General features: G+C 40.6%; 1 protein-coding gene across 1 annotated transcript in view; it reads right to left on the bottom strand.

Moving 5' to 3' along the window:
- LOC149003539 (protein SEMI-ROLLED LEAF 2-like) overlaps positions 1-12634 on the bottom strand; it is a 74060-nt gene that overhangs the window by 25085 nt on the left and 36341 nt on the right. The window contains exons 7-10 of the mRNA XM_089138360.1: positions 12571-12618; positions 1030-1178; positions 671-867; positions 211-503 (exon numbers count right to left, since the gene is read on the bottom strand). Of these exons, the coding sequence (XP_088994486.1) occupies positions 211-503; positions 671-867; positions 1030-1178; positions 12571-12618 (687 nt within the window). The remainder of the gene's footprint in view (positions 1-210; positions 504-670; positions 868-1029; positions 1179-12570; positions 12619-12634) is intronic.

Genomic DNA, 12634 nt, shown 5'->3' on the forward strand with positions numbered 1-12634 from the left:
CTGTTTAACATTGTCAGATTAATGTTGCATCATTATAGATTCATCTAGAGTAGCAATTTTCTGCATTAAGTTCTAGAGTTTCCCTATCAAATTACTTGAACAAGAAAACATCCAAATGACCATGCAGTAGAAGTTCTGACTTAGCCCAAGCTGCTAAAAGTACTAAGATACTTTTGCAAGATTAAAACAGTACATAAAATCAATCACCACCTTGCGTGTAACTTGCACAAGGCACTCATCTACTGCTGCTTGAAAATTTCTGTTCCAATTAATAGTTTCTGCTCCCAGGTTTGAATCATCAAGTGAGCCATGTATGCTTCTACGCAAATGCCTTATGAGATCTCTTACAACACCAGTTATTGCTGCAAAGGACTGAACAGTTGACTGTTGAGCAAGGATGGTAGTAACCTTTACAACATCAAGCTGCATGTCTGTTTCTTTAATAACGTTTTTGTGGTCAAGGTGCTTTATTAAGATAGATAATAGTAAGTATGTGTTCTGGCCTGAAAGTCAAGCATCAGAAAAACCAATAAAAAGTGCATCAGCCTTAGCACCGAGAGCAACAAAAAAGAAAAAAAAAAGCATAAAAGCATGCTTCTGAAAAAGATACAACTGGATTATAAGAAACTGTAAACGAGACAAAAAGAGAATATAGATTAAAACTGCATACCATAGTTTTCCATTAAATGCTGCATATCCGATAAGACATTAAGAGCAAGCCCATCTTTTGGAGACCAAAGATTGCCATTATCAAAATAGCGAAACAAGGATTCCAAAACACGGCGCATGGTTGTTGCCTCCTTAGCTAGCTTGGCCATGTTGTGGAGGCAAACTCTGGACCAAAGCTGGGGATTCTCGGAATCTTCACTGATAAAAGTTAACAAAAGAAATTTCACAATACATAGTTATTAGCCTAACCAATGCAAATCCAATCATAAATCATTGGTAGAGAATAAGTACATGCACAATACATAGTTATGAGCCTGACATATGCAAATCAATCATAAATCATTGGTTAAGAATACGTACATGCTCAAATGTACCTCGCCTTTGTCATTTAAAATTCTCCTCCAAGAAGCCATGGCATCTGGCTGAATAACATGACTGTCTATGTTAATCTCACCTAGATCCTCCAACTTCTCTGGACTGCCATAATTTTCCAAGACTACTGAAACAACCTGTCAAGATAAAGTATACTGTAAGCTCAAACAAAATATACCTCAAGGTCATCATAGAAACAATTTTAAAAAATAACAAAAAATAATAAATAAAAAAAGAAAAAGAAAAAGAAAGGACAAAGAAGAGGGTCACTCAACTCAAAATCTTGCCATCGTTCCATATAACAGGCTTACAATTTGTGTTTGTGTGCAAACATATATATTATATATATATGAGACAATTTTATCAACAAATTTAGGATAGATGCATGGAACAAAATTCAACCAAAATTAACGAAATTTCCATCGAAATGCCTGCACTTTTCCAAATCGAAACGAAATACAAAGATAGATACGAAAAATGTCACGTATCGTATCGTATCAACCAGAATTTTGGTCGATACTATACGAAATATCGACCCGATATGATATCAAGCCGAAACGACACAATGGTATGCTATGAAGTGTCCATTTTTGACCTATTGTCAAGTTTGAACCTACCGAGCCATATCGCCTCAGACATTTCGACCTTGTTTTCAATTTTTTTTTTATTTTCTCTTGATTTCATCCCTCTTTTCACCTAATTTCTAGTTTTCTACAACTCCAGTTCATTCAAACACTAGATTTGCTCCTCTGTTTGTGCATTATCTCAAATCTTGCAAGGTGAGTAATCAACTTATTCATTTTTTTTTTTTTTTTTTGTGCTTTAAATCTTCTTGGATTGCTTCCAAATTTTACTTTAGAGTGTTGACCTATGAATTTGAAGTGTCAAAATTAATTTTTTATTCTTCCCACTATTTTTTATTTTTCTGTTATTAAAAATTATTTAGTAAATTATGTATATTGCTAAAAATGTATATGTGATGTATGAGCTTCAAATTAATGTACGTGAGAGTTGAGACACCATATTGCTGTGATGCTGTTGAATCAATTCTTTCTCTGTTAATTATGTAACTTTATTGTATTTAATATATATTTAAATAACCAAAAAAATATTTAAATATTAAAAAAACTAATTAATTTTTATTTTAAATTTAAAAATAGGAGAGTATTAGTGGAAGCATGTATGCAATTTTTGGAGCATTTTAAGATAATTAGTGCGTATTTTATATATCTTTAAATTATTTATATATTAAAAAATACTTATATATTTTTTATATTTAAAAATAGGAGGTTATTATTAGAAGCATGTATGTAATTTTTGGAGCATATTGTGGAGCTTTTCAAGGTACTTAGTGTGTATTTCTTGTATTAGGCACTCTCTTTCTTGTATTTGGTAACATTCTCGCTTCTTCTCATATGTAGTATATACTTGGACGTTACATTTTCAATGGTTTTTTTGGTAAACTAGTAGTTCTATAGTGTCTATTATGCTTAAAATAGGTAGTATGCAAGAATCCAAATCATTTTGAGTCCATTTGAAGCCTGAAATTGAAGCTACAAATTGTCAAAAAAAAGTGTCCAATTTCGGTCGAAATTTTGACCGAAACATAGAATTTCGACCTTTTGCAAGGCAGTTTAGACCGAAATTTGTTCCTTGGATAGATGTAAAAAATTAAGCTTGATGAGATGGAGGAAACGGTATTTAAGAGTTAAGATAATCATGAAAGATGAAGATAGGCTGGCAAAAGGTTAAAGCAGATTGGACTAGATCACTCAAGGTTTTTTGGCCTGGCCAATATAATCTTGCTTGTGGATTGTTTGAGGTGAAACCAATAAAATTTATTGTCATCTGAGGATGGAAGACTTGAAATAATAGAGGTTCATTCACTTATCAAAGAAATTCAAGTTTTGAAACATAACACACATAGGGGATAAATGAGGCTAAATAAAATATATTGAATGGTGTCAAGAAATTGATGAAGAATCCTTAATGTGACAACATGGAACCTGGCCACTAAATTCTCTTCTGTAGTAAGATTTGTTGAAATCCTAATTTGTGTCAAAGAGACACAACAATGCCTTTATTTATACTAGTAACTTGCCAAAAGTAGAATAGGTGCTCCCAAAGTGGGAATATTACAAAGAGAATAATAAAAGATCCTAACATAACAATTCTACCCTCTATAATAAAATTATTACTACCACTACTATTGCCTTGCAACACTCGCCCATAAGTTGGAGCATAGATATTTATCATGCCCAACTTGCCAATGATATTACTGAATGTCTCCGTTCTTAAGCTCTTTGTAAGCTCATCACCCTGTTGATCGTCCGAGGTAACAAAGGTGATATGAATCAGTCCAGCCTCAATCTTCTATTTGATAAAATATCTGTCAATCTCCACGTGCGTGGTCTTGTCATGCTGTACTGGATTTTGAACTATGCTGATTGGGATTTATTGTTTAAATACAGCTGAATAGGAACCTACGAATTTGACCCAAGTTCTTGAAGCAGCCCTTTTAGTCATAGTACCTCACAAATGCCCTGAGCAATTGCCCTAAATTCAGCTTCAGAACTAGACCTTGCAACTACAACTTGTTTCACCAGGTTACCTCCTACATACATAAAAAAACAATATCCCGAGATAGACCTCGTATCATCTAAACAACCTTCCTAATTTGCACTTAAGTATGCCTCAATTTTTAAGTGTCCATGAGCTGAAATTACAATTCCTTTTACTAGAGTAGCCTTCAAATACCTCAAGATATGGTACACTGCATCCAAGTGTGAAGAGTAGGGGTCATGCATATACTGGCTAACAAGACTAACTGAAAATGTGATGTTTGCTCTAGTATAAGATAAATAGATCAACTTTCCCACCAGCTTTTGTTAACTTCTTGTTAACTGGTTCTCCTTGTGCCTTCAAGTGTAAGTTAGGCTCAGTAGGAGTTTTTGCTAGCTTACACCATAACATTCCAGTTTCTTCCAATAGGTCCAAGTATACTTCCTTTGAAAGAGGGACACCCCACTAGAGGAATATGCCAACTCTAGCCCTAGGAACTATCCAAGCTTCCCTAAGTCCTTGATCTCAAACTCGATTCCCAAAAATTTCTTCAGGGCTACAATCTCCTCTTCATCGCTTCCTGTGATCCCAATATCATCTATAGAGACTAGGAGTATAGTGGTAAGGGAACCTTCTCTATTGATGAAGCGGGTATGATCAGCATTACTTTGCTTGCGGCCGTTGGAAATCATGGCCTTATGAAACCTCCCAAACCAAGCCCTAGGAGACTGCTTCAGCCCATACAAAGTTCCTCTCAACTTGCACACTTTCCTATGAGTCTTAGTGGTGGCATACCCAAGTGGCACATCCATATATACCTCTTCTTGCAGTTATTCGTGGAGGAACGCATTCTTCACATCTAGCTGTTTTAGGCTCCACTGCTTATTTACTGCACATAAAATGACAACCCGAACTGTGTTCATTTTGGCAACTGGGGAAAATGTTTCTTGGTAGTCGATCCCGTAAATCTGAGTGGAGCCCTTGGCCACCACAATCTTGCCTTATATCTCTCCACAGTCCCATCTAACTTGTGGTTGAAAACAAACACCCACTTGCACCTAATAGGCCACTTTCCTGGAGGCAAAGACACCAGTTCCCAAGTCCTAATTTTTTTTCCAGAGCTCACATTTCCTTATCCATTGGTTCCTTCCAATTTGAGTGAGAAAAATGCTTCCTTCTATATGTTAAGACCAAAAGTAGAAGACAAAGAGTAAACAAAAGAATTGACATGAAACAAAGTTGGAAATAGGATGTTTGGTGCATGTGCATGGGTGGTCTAGTAATGCAATTGGCAATCCAAAGTGGAATCATGAGACAGTTTAGGAACTGTTACCTCAAGACTAGGAGTAGGAGCTTCCAATTGCCTAGGCAAGGAAGGGGGATCTTGTCGCATGAATTGTCTTTAATGAATCTTTAGGGGCCTTTGCTCCCCTACACATCATCTACCAACTATTCCTTTCCGGTCACTCCATCTTGCAAGGAGGATTATCAGCAGGAATCTCATAAGAAATGTCTAACTGAGGAACCAAGACAAGCAAAACCTCTTCACTAATACTCTCCCTCTAAAGAAGTGCAGGGGCAAAGTAAGGAACTTGTTAATGGAACACAACGTCCATAAAGACAAAGAACAACAAGGAGTCGGGTGATAACACTTAGCACTTTTGATTAGCAGGATAATCCAAGGAAATACAATAGAGTCTACGTGGTCCAACTTACCATGAATATGGTGATTTTGGGCAAAGGCGACACAACCAAAAACCTTAGGTGGCACAGTAAAGGTTGTTGTCCCGAAAAGAACTTCAAGGGGACAATGTTGTTGCAAAACATAGGAAGACATTCAATTAATCAATTAGGCTACAGTAAGAACTTCATTCCCCCAAAACTGTGGAGACACATGCATAAGAAACATCAATGAGCTACCTCAAGAAGGTATCTATTCTTACGTTCGACAATCCCATTTTAGGGAGAGGTTTTGACACCACTTGTTTGATGTATAATGCCATGGTCAGCTAGGTAAGAGGGAAAAGCACCACCGAAATACTCATATTATTAGTATGCAAATTTTTTTGCCATAGCTCCAAACTGTGTAGTAAGGAAGTTAATGGGCCGAGAATGATGGGCTAAAAAGGAAAGGGGTAGCCCGACATAGTGGGGCTGAGAGAGGAGAGAGGGAATAAAAGATGGGGGTGGGGGCCTAAGGGGGTAGGAAGAAAAGGAGAGAGGATCACATGAAGAGGGGGGTCCCATGGGGAGGTTAGAGTGGGAGAGGCAAAATAGGTAAGGCTCAACAAGGATGGGAAGTAGGGGGTGGGAGCAAGGGACTTAGAGGAGTTACATGAAATGGGGAAGGAGCAGATAGCAGAAGTGGGCAGACTAGGCGAGACAAGGGCCATTGGCTTAGAGAGACCAAAGTTTGCCGACACAGAGGGACCAGGGTCAGAGTTACCGACAACTGCAAGGAGCCCAAGTACGACGGTCACAACATGATGGTTTGAATCGCTAAGAGACTTAGGTGGAATCACAATGACTGAGACAACAAGATCCTCTTCGACAATTCAAGGCAAGAAGCGAAGGGGGCTTCGAATGCAAAGGATCTAGCCAACGGCAACAAGTAGTTGGGAGTCTACGGCTCCTAATGCAGCGACGACAATATTGAAAAGAGGATTCAAAGGTAGGGGGTTCCGGATGGATGTAAAGACCCACCGTGGTAGGCTGTAAGGTCTCCACATTGATGTCAAGAACGGTAGCAACAACTCGCTCAGTTAGCTAAGAAGGGATGCCTAAGCAAGAAGACAAGGAATGCCCAAACAGAAGACACTTGCTGAAAAAATGAGTAGCCAGTTTCACTTTGATGGAGAACGAAGATGGAGGTGACAAAAAGGCAAACAAGTTAACACAGATTCTTGCTTAGAAGAGCCTCTCCATATGCAGAGTGCAAGCATCATTGTGGATTGGTGACCAAGATTTTTGACACTTGTTAAGTTGGTTCTGGCAGAGAGAAGTAGAGGCGGCCAAGAGGGCTAGAGATGGGGAAGCAGACGAGGAAGAAAGAGACGGAGAGAAGCAAAGGCGGTAGGGTAGTAGAGGAGGAGAAGCAAAGAGAGAAAGGAGAAAGAAGTGGTGAGATGCAGAGACAGTAAAGATGGGGGAGAGTGAAGAGAAAGAGGAGAAGAGACATAGAGGTAGAGGATCGCCAGGCGTCTCTCCGTCCTCCCTGGTTAGCCGAAAACTTAAGAACATATAAAAATAAAAGAGATTAAGTAAGAGAAGGCGAACAAATAATGGATCCCTTTCCAGAAATAGGAGAAAGAGACCCAGTAATAGTTTAAACAACATGAGTCAAGGGAACAAAATAATAAGTATGAAATAAAGAGGATGGATAAGTCATATGGTTGATTGCCCCAAAGTCAATTATCCAGGAGGGATAAGTTGAATTGACACAGTGACAACCAAAAATACCGATGAAAGAATGTGTATCGAAAGGGGGAAGCATAACCAGAAGCTACACTTGCACTAAGAGTAGGCGCAGGAGAGGACACATCAAGTCTGGTCATCAACTAGCGAAGGTGCTAGAACTTGTCAAAGGAGAAAGGTGCTGGAGTACTCAGGGTGTCAGAATTTGTTTGATGGGCAGATGCTTGATTTCCTCCCCTATTTACATTCCTTCCTCCTCCATGGGAATTTGTTGGATGACCATCCAATTTCTTAACACTTATCCTTGGTATGATGCTCGTGACTAGAATACTCACATTTAATTGGTTGGCATAATCGTCATTCTAGCCCCACTAGAATTGCTTCTAAGCTTGATAGATTCCTCTCAAATACCTCCTGGCTCTCTTCCTTTCCCGTCTCCTATGCTTTTTTCCCTCACTTGGGTCTCTTTGATCGCTGTCCCTGTCTCATCCACCTCTTCCCCCACTCCTCCTTCAGCCCGAAGCCATTCAAGTTCTTCGACATGTGGTCTTCGAACCCTTCTTTCATCTCCAATGTCAAAGAAGCTTGGTCCAAGCCTGTCCACTATCATTCTCTTCTTCTCGTAGCCTTTGCTCATAAGCTTCGTAATACCAAGGAAGCCCTCTGCTACTAGAAATCCTCCTCCTTTGGCAACATCTCTTCTAGGGTCTCTTCCTATCGCTCGGACCTCCAGAGAACCCAATCTCTCCTCCAAAGTGACCCATCCAACCCCTCCTTTGCTGATTAGGAAAAGCCCTCTCCTCTGATCTCTCTTCCCTTTTCTCCCTTAAAGAAAGCTTCCTCCACCACAAAGCCAGAATCAAATGGCTTGAGCTCGGAGACTCCAACTCTACCTATTTTCATAGGTCCCTCAAACGATAATAACTTCAACTCCATTCCTTCCCTTCTCACCAATAATGGAACCTGGATCTCTGATCCTCCTATAGCATTAAGGTTGAGGTTACCTCTTTCTTTTCCAATCTTCTCCCCCCCCTCCATTCTCCCTCCCTGTGCCCCTCTCCCCCCTAATTTATTCAACAAATTCATTGATCTCTCTTCTCTTCCCTCTTTTTGTGCCATCCCCTCCCATGAAGAGATCACTCATTCGCCACCCGCCGCCGCGGGGGCCGGGGGGCGCGCCCCACGGACCCCCCAACGGCCCCCCAAAAAGCCGCGGGGCGGGCGCCCCGCGACCCGGGGAAATGTTTGTGGTTTAGATAGATCATCTCATTCTCTCTTAAGGTAGACCTTCATAAAGCCTTTAATTCTATTTGTTGGGACTTTATCAATTATGTCCTTTCCTCCATGGGTTTCCCCCCTCCCTTCATCCACTGGATTGAGATCTGTATCTCCACTCCCCAATTCTCCATTATCACTAACGGATCCCCGGTTGGATTCTTCTATTCTCGTGTTGGTATTCTCATTATCACTAATGGAGGCCCTCTTTCGCATCCTCTAATCTAACACTAACCAGCTCTTCATTTGTCCCATCCCCAAATGCAAATCTTTTAATCTCACCCATCTCGCTGATGATCTTAAGATCTTCTCCAAAGTTGATCATTAGTCCATTTCTTCCATCCTCTAGGCCCTCTCCCTGTTTGAATCTCTCTCCAGTCTCCGAGTCAACTTAGATAAATCTACTCTCTTCCTCTCATGTGTCTTTGATCAGTTGTGAGCCTCCCTTCTCCAGCTCTCGGGGTTCAAGCCTGGCTCCTTTCCCGTCATCTACCTAGGCCTCCTGCTCATTCCTAGTAGACTTACTCGCCATCACTGCCTTCCTATGTTTAACCACATTTGCAAGAAGCTTCAACTTTGGAAAGGCAAACTCCTCTCCTTTTCCGGCAGAGTGTGCTTATTTGCTCAGTCCTTCAATCCTCCTATCTCTAGTGGTGTGGAATCTTTTCCATCCCGAAATCCACAATCCATGCTAAGGAGTCCTTGTTTTTTGCCTTCCTCTGGAAAGGGTGTGAAGTGTCGCGCTTCATCCACCCAGTCAATTGGTCGACTATCTGTCGCCCAACCTCCGAAGGCGGCCTCAGCATTCGCTGAATCTCTGATGTTAATTTGGCATGTCTTCTCAAACTTATATGGAAAATTGCTTCAAAGCATGACTCCATCTAGGTCAACTGGGTCTACTCTTTCCTTCTCTGGTCAGACTCCTTCTGGACAGCCCCCATGCCCTCCAACCCTTCTTGGATCTAGAGGAAAATTCTCTTGTTATGTCCCCGCACTCTCTCCGCCATCTCTACCTTAGTCTCCACTGGTTCCTCTACTTCCTTTTGGCTTAACCAGTGGCATCCGATGGGCATTCTCTTTTCCCTTTTTTGTCCCCGCTCAGTTTATGATACCTACATCCCCAAAACACCCCCTTGTCCGCCGCCTTCATCTCCGATGGTTCTTGGACCCCCCGTTCCCCTCTCACACAAGTTTGGGACTCCCTTCCCACCCTTTCTAACTCCCCCCATGACATTATCATTTGGCTTCCATCTCCTACCAAAACCTTCTCCACCTCTTCAGCCTGGAACCTTCTCCGTGCCCACAACCCTAAACCACCTTGGCCTCCCCTGGTTTGGTTTAAAGGCCACAAACCTCGGCATTCCCTTACCCTTTTGAGGGCCCTTAACCTTGCCCTCCCCCACCAAATCCTTTCTTATTGGCCGCCATATCCCTGTAAACCCAAATTGCATCCTTTGCTGGAATGGTTCAGAGGACCTTGATCACTTCTTCTTTTCTTGCCCTTTTTCTAGATCTATCTGGGAGAAAGCCATATCTTTCATTTGGCCCTGCTTGAGGCGTTCCTTTGGTTTCGGTAGTAATTGGTTTTGGATTCTGAGAAACTTTTCAGGTTCTACCATTTGTGATTAGGTTGGTAAGCTTGTATTCTGTGCCACGATCCATCATTTTTTGTGGGAGCACAGTCTTCAAAGATGGACTTCCAAATCCCGCTCCAAGGATATAATTTGGAATGCCATCTTCTTTGATGTTTCTTCTAGACTTGTAGTTCCCCCATCCCCTAATTTATGATACCCTAAGGAACACGCTTATTGTTGTCTCCTAGGGTTTTAACTCTTCATTTCGGTCTTCATCTTAAAGGCCGCTTCTGTTTGCTCCTCTTTCGTTAATTTAATTATTTATTCATCCAAAAAAAAAAACTGGTGGCAAAAATCACTAGTATTAGTTTTAGTATTCTAATATGAGATAAGATAAGCTCCTTCTGTTGCAATTGATGAATCTTCCTTTGGATCTCAAAACATTGTGCATCATTCTTAACCTTGGAATGAGTCTCCTTGGCAACTTTCCAAATTGTAGCAGCATCAAGAAGAAGAAGATAACTCTCTAGAATACTTGGTTCAATGGAATTGGGAAGAAATCCCATAACCAATCACTCATCAGTCTCCCATCTGTCTTAAGCTATACCAGGAGAAGAGGGATTAACAGAAGTTCCATGAAGACAGCCCAGTCAAAGCATAAGCACCAACTGCAAATGAAATGGATCGAGACCAACGCATAATAATTGGTCCCATTAAGTTTAACAGTGGTCATCTGAAACGGAGAGAAATCATGATCCTGAGAAATAGAAGAAACATGGATCTCCTTTATGCCAAATGTACTAGAAGAGGCGGAGGTAACTAAATTAGCCATCGTACAAAAAAAAAAAAAAAAAACTGATCTTAGAAAATCAGATCAATAGCATCAATAGAAGAAGAAATCCCTCGGTAGGAGAAAAGTTTTTTTTTCTTTCCAAAAGGTGGGAAAATGGCAAAAAATTAGGTCAATGGTTTATAAGGGTCGAACCAAGGAAGCGATACCTCTAGGAGCGCCGCAAGTTGCAGCCCTTAGAGGCAATCGCAGGGGAATTTGGGGTCTGGCAATAAGATTCGATGGGTCTAGAGAGGTCTCATGGAGAGTCGAACCTCTTAGGCCTACCGCAAATGATCTTTAAAGGTGACAGGGGCTCTAGAAGGGATGCAGGTTGCCGGCAATGGAGGTGGCTTGAGTGCAATGGGAGAAATGGGAGAAGAGGATGTGGCGGAGGTTGGTGATTGGTGAGTTGTGATGGAAGAAGAGAAGATGGCGGTGGTCCTAGAACTTGGCGGAAGTGGCGGTGCTGGTCCTAGGCCACTGTAGGAGGTGGAGGCAAAAAGAAGGCAGAAGGGTGGAGAGAGAGAGAGGGAGAGATAGAGGCAAAGGGTGGCAGCACTAGAGGGGGAGGCGGAAGTTGTGGTGGTACTCAGACAATTTTTTTAGGGTTTTTCAGATCAGAGATGGCTTTGATACCATGTTGTAAGATTTGTGGAAATCCTGACTTGTGTCAGAGAGACACAGCAGGGGCTTTACTTATACTAGTAACTTGCTAAAAATAGAACAGAATCTCCCAAAGTGGGAATGTTAAAAACAGAGTAATAAAAGATCCTAACATGACAAGTCTACCCTCAACAATAAAATTATTACTACTACTATTTCCTTACAACATCTTCCATGCTAGGCCAGTTGAAACGAGTGTACATCAAGAGAATTTTTTCCAATCAGTGACCTTTTTCAACCCACCAAATTCTAGTATAGCATAGAGCAAGTTTCTGTCCACCAAAAACTAATGATAAAAAAATCTGGACATCAATCATACTGAATAATTTCCATATATGTTAAAAATAAAATATTTAAATATTGGAACTAACAAAATTATTTAGCGTAACCATCAATTCCGCAATGGGAAACTGTAGTGCCGACCATAGTAAATTCACAACATAATTCAGGGCAGCCTAAAAGTCTGACAAAATTAATGTGTTCTTTTATCAGATAATCAAGGTTTGGCTAAAGGAAAATAACTCTTAAAATGGCCTTGGAAGATAAACTAGAAATTAAATGATTTGCCAGAAAAAAGTTGGAACTCTACAGATTCACGATTCTAATCTGGACTGGATTGGGCATATCACCGATTTGTATCAGGATAAACTGGGACTGGAACCAGTCATGCTTGTTTTTTAGGACTGACCAATTTGTACCAGGATTGGGTTGATACTGCAATGTCATTCTGATCCCTGATCTAGGTCTTGAGATCTTGACAGAACTTGGCTGATTTTCAGGCACCAAATCTATAAAATCAAACCTTTAATACCCCACATAATATGCCCAATGCTTTGTCTGATAGTCTCTGCCTTTCAAGTTCCCATATCAAACAGAACATGAAATTTTTTGAGTTGCCCCCCCCCCCCAGTGGATTCTGCTTGTGCAGAAGCCTTCAGCACCAGATTTGCCCTTTTTTTGTCTTTAACATAAAATTATCATGAAACTGATAAGGTTCACCTTTGCAATCAAACCCTCTGTGCCAATGAGTTCATAAGTTTCACTGAATTAATAATTTAGTATAGGAAATAAATGATGGGCTACAGTAGAAGATGCAAGTTTTGAGAAAAGAGACTAAAGCAACCAAAGAAAGAAACCATAAGTAAGCTACAAAAGAAAAGTACAACCAAATGAAGAAACAAGAAATAAATGAAGTCTGAGGTAACTTACATTATCAAATTCAGATGAAATATGAGAATGTTCACCCATGAACCAAACCTGGAAGCAATTGAAG

The sequence above is a fragment of the Hakea prostrata genome, chromosome 10 (assembly GCF_041222555.1).
Source record: "Hakea prostrata isolate BN-2017 chromosome 10, UWA_Hpros_2, whole genome shotgun sequence".
Taxonomy (NCBI): Eukaryota; Viridiplantae; Streptophyta; class Magnoliopsida; order Proteales; family Proteaceae; genus Hakea; species Hakea prostrata.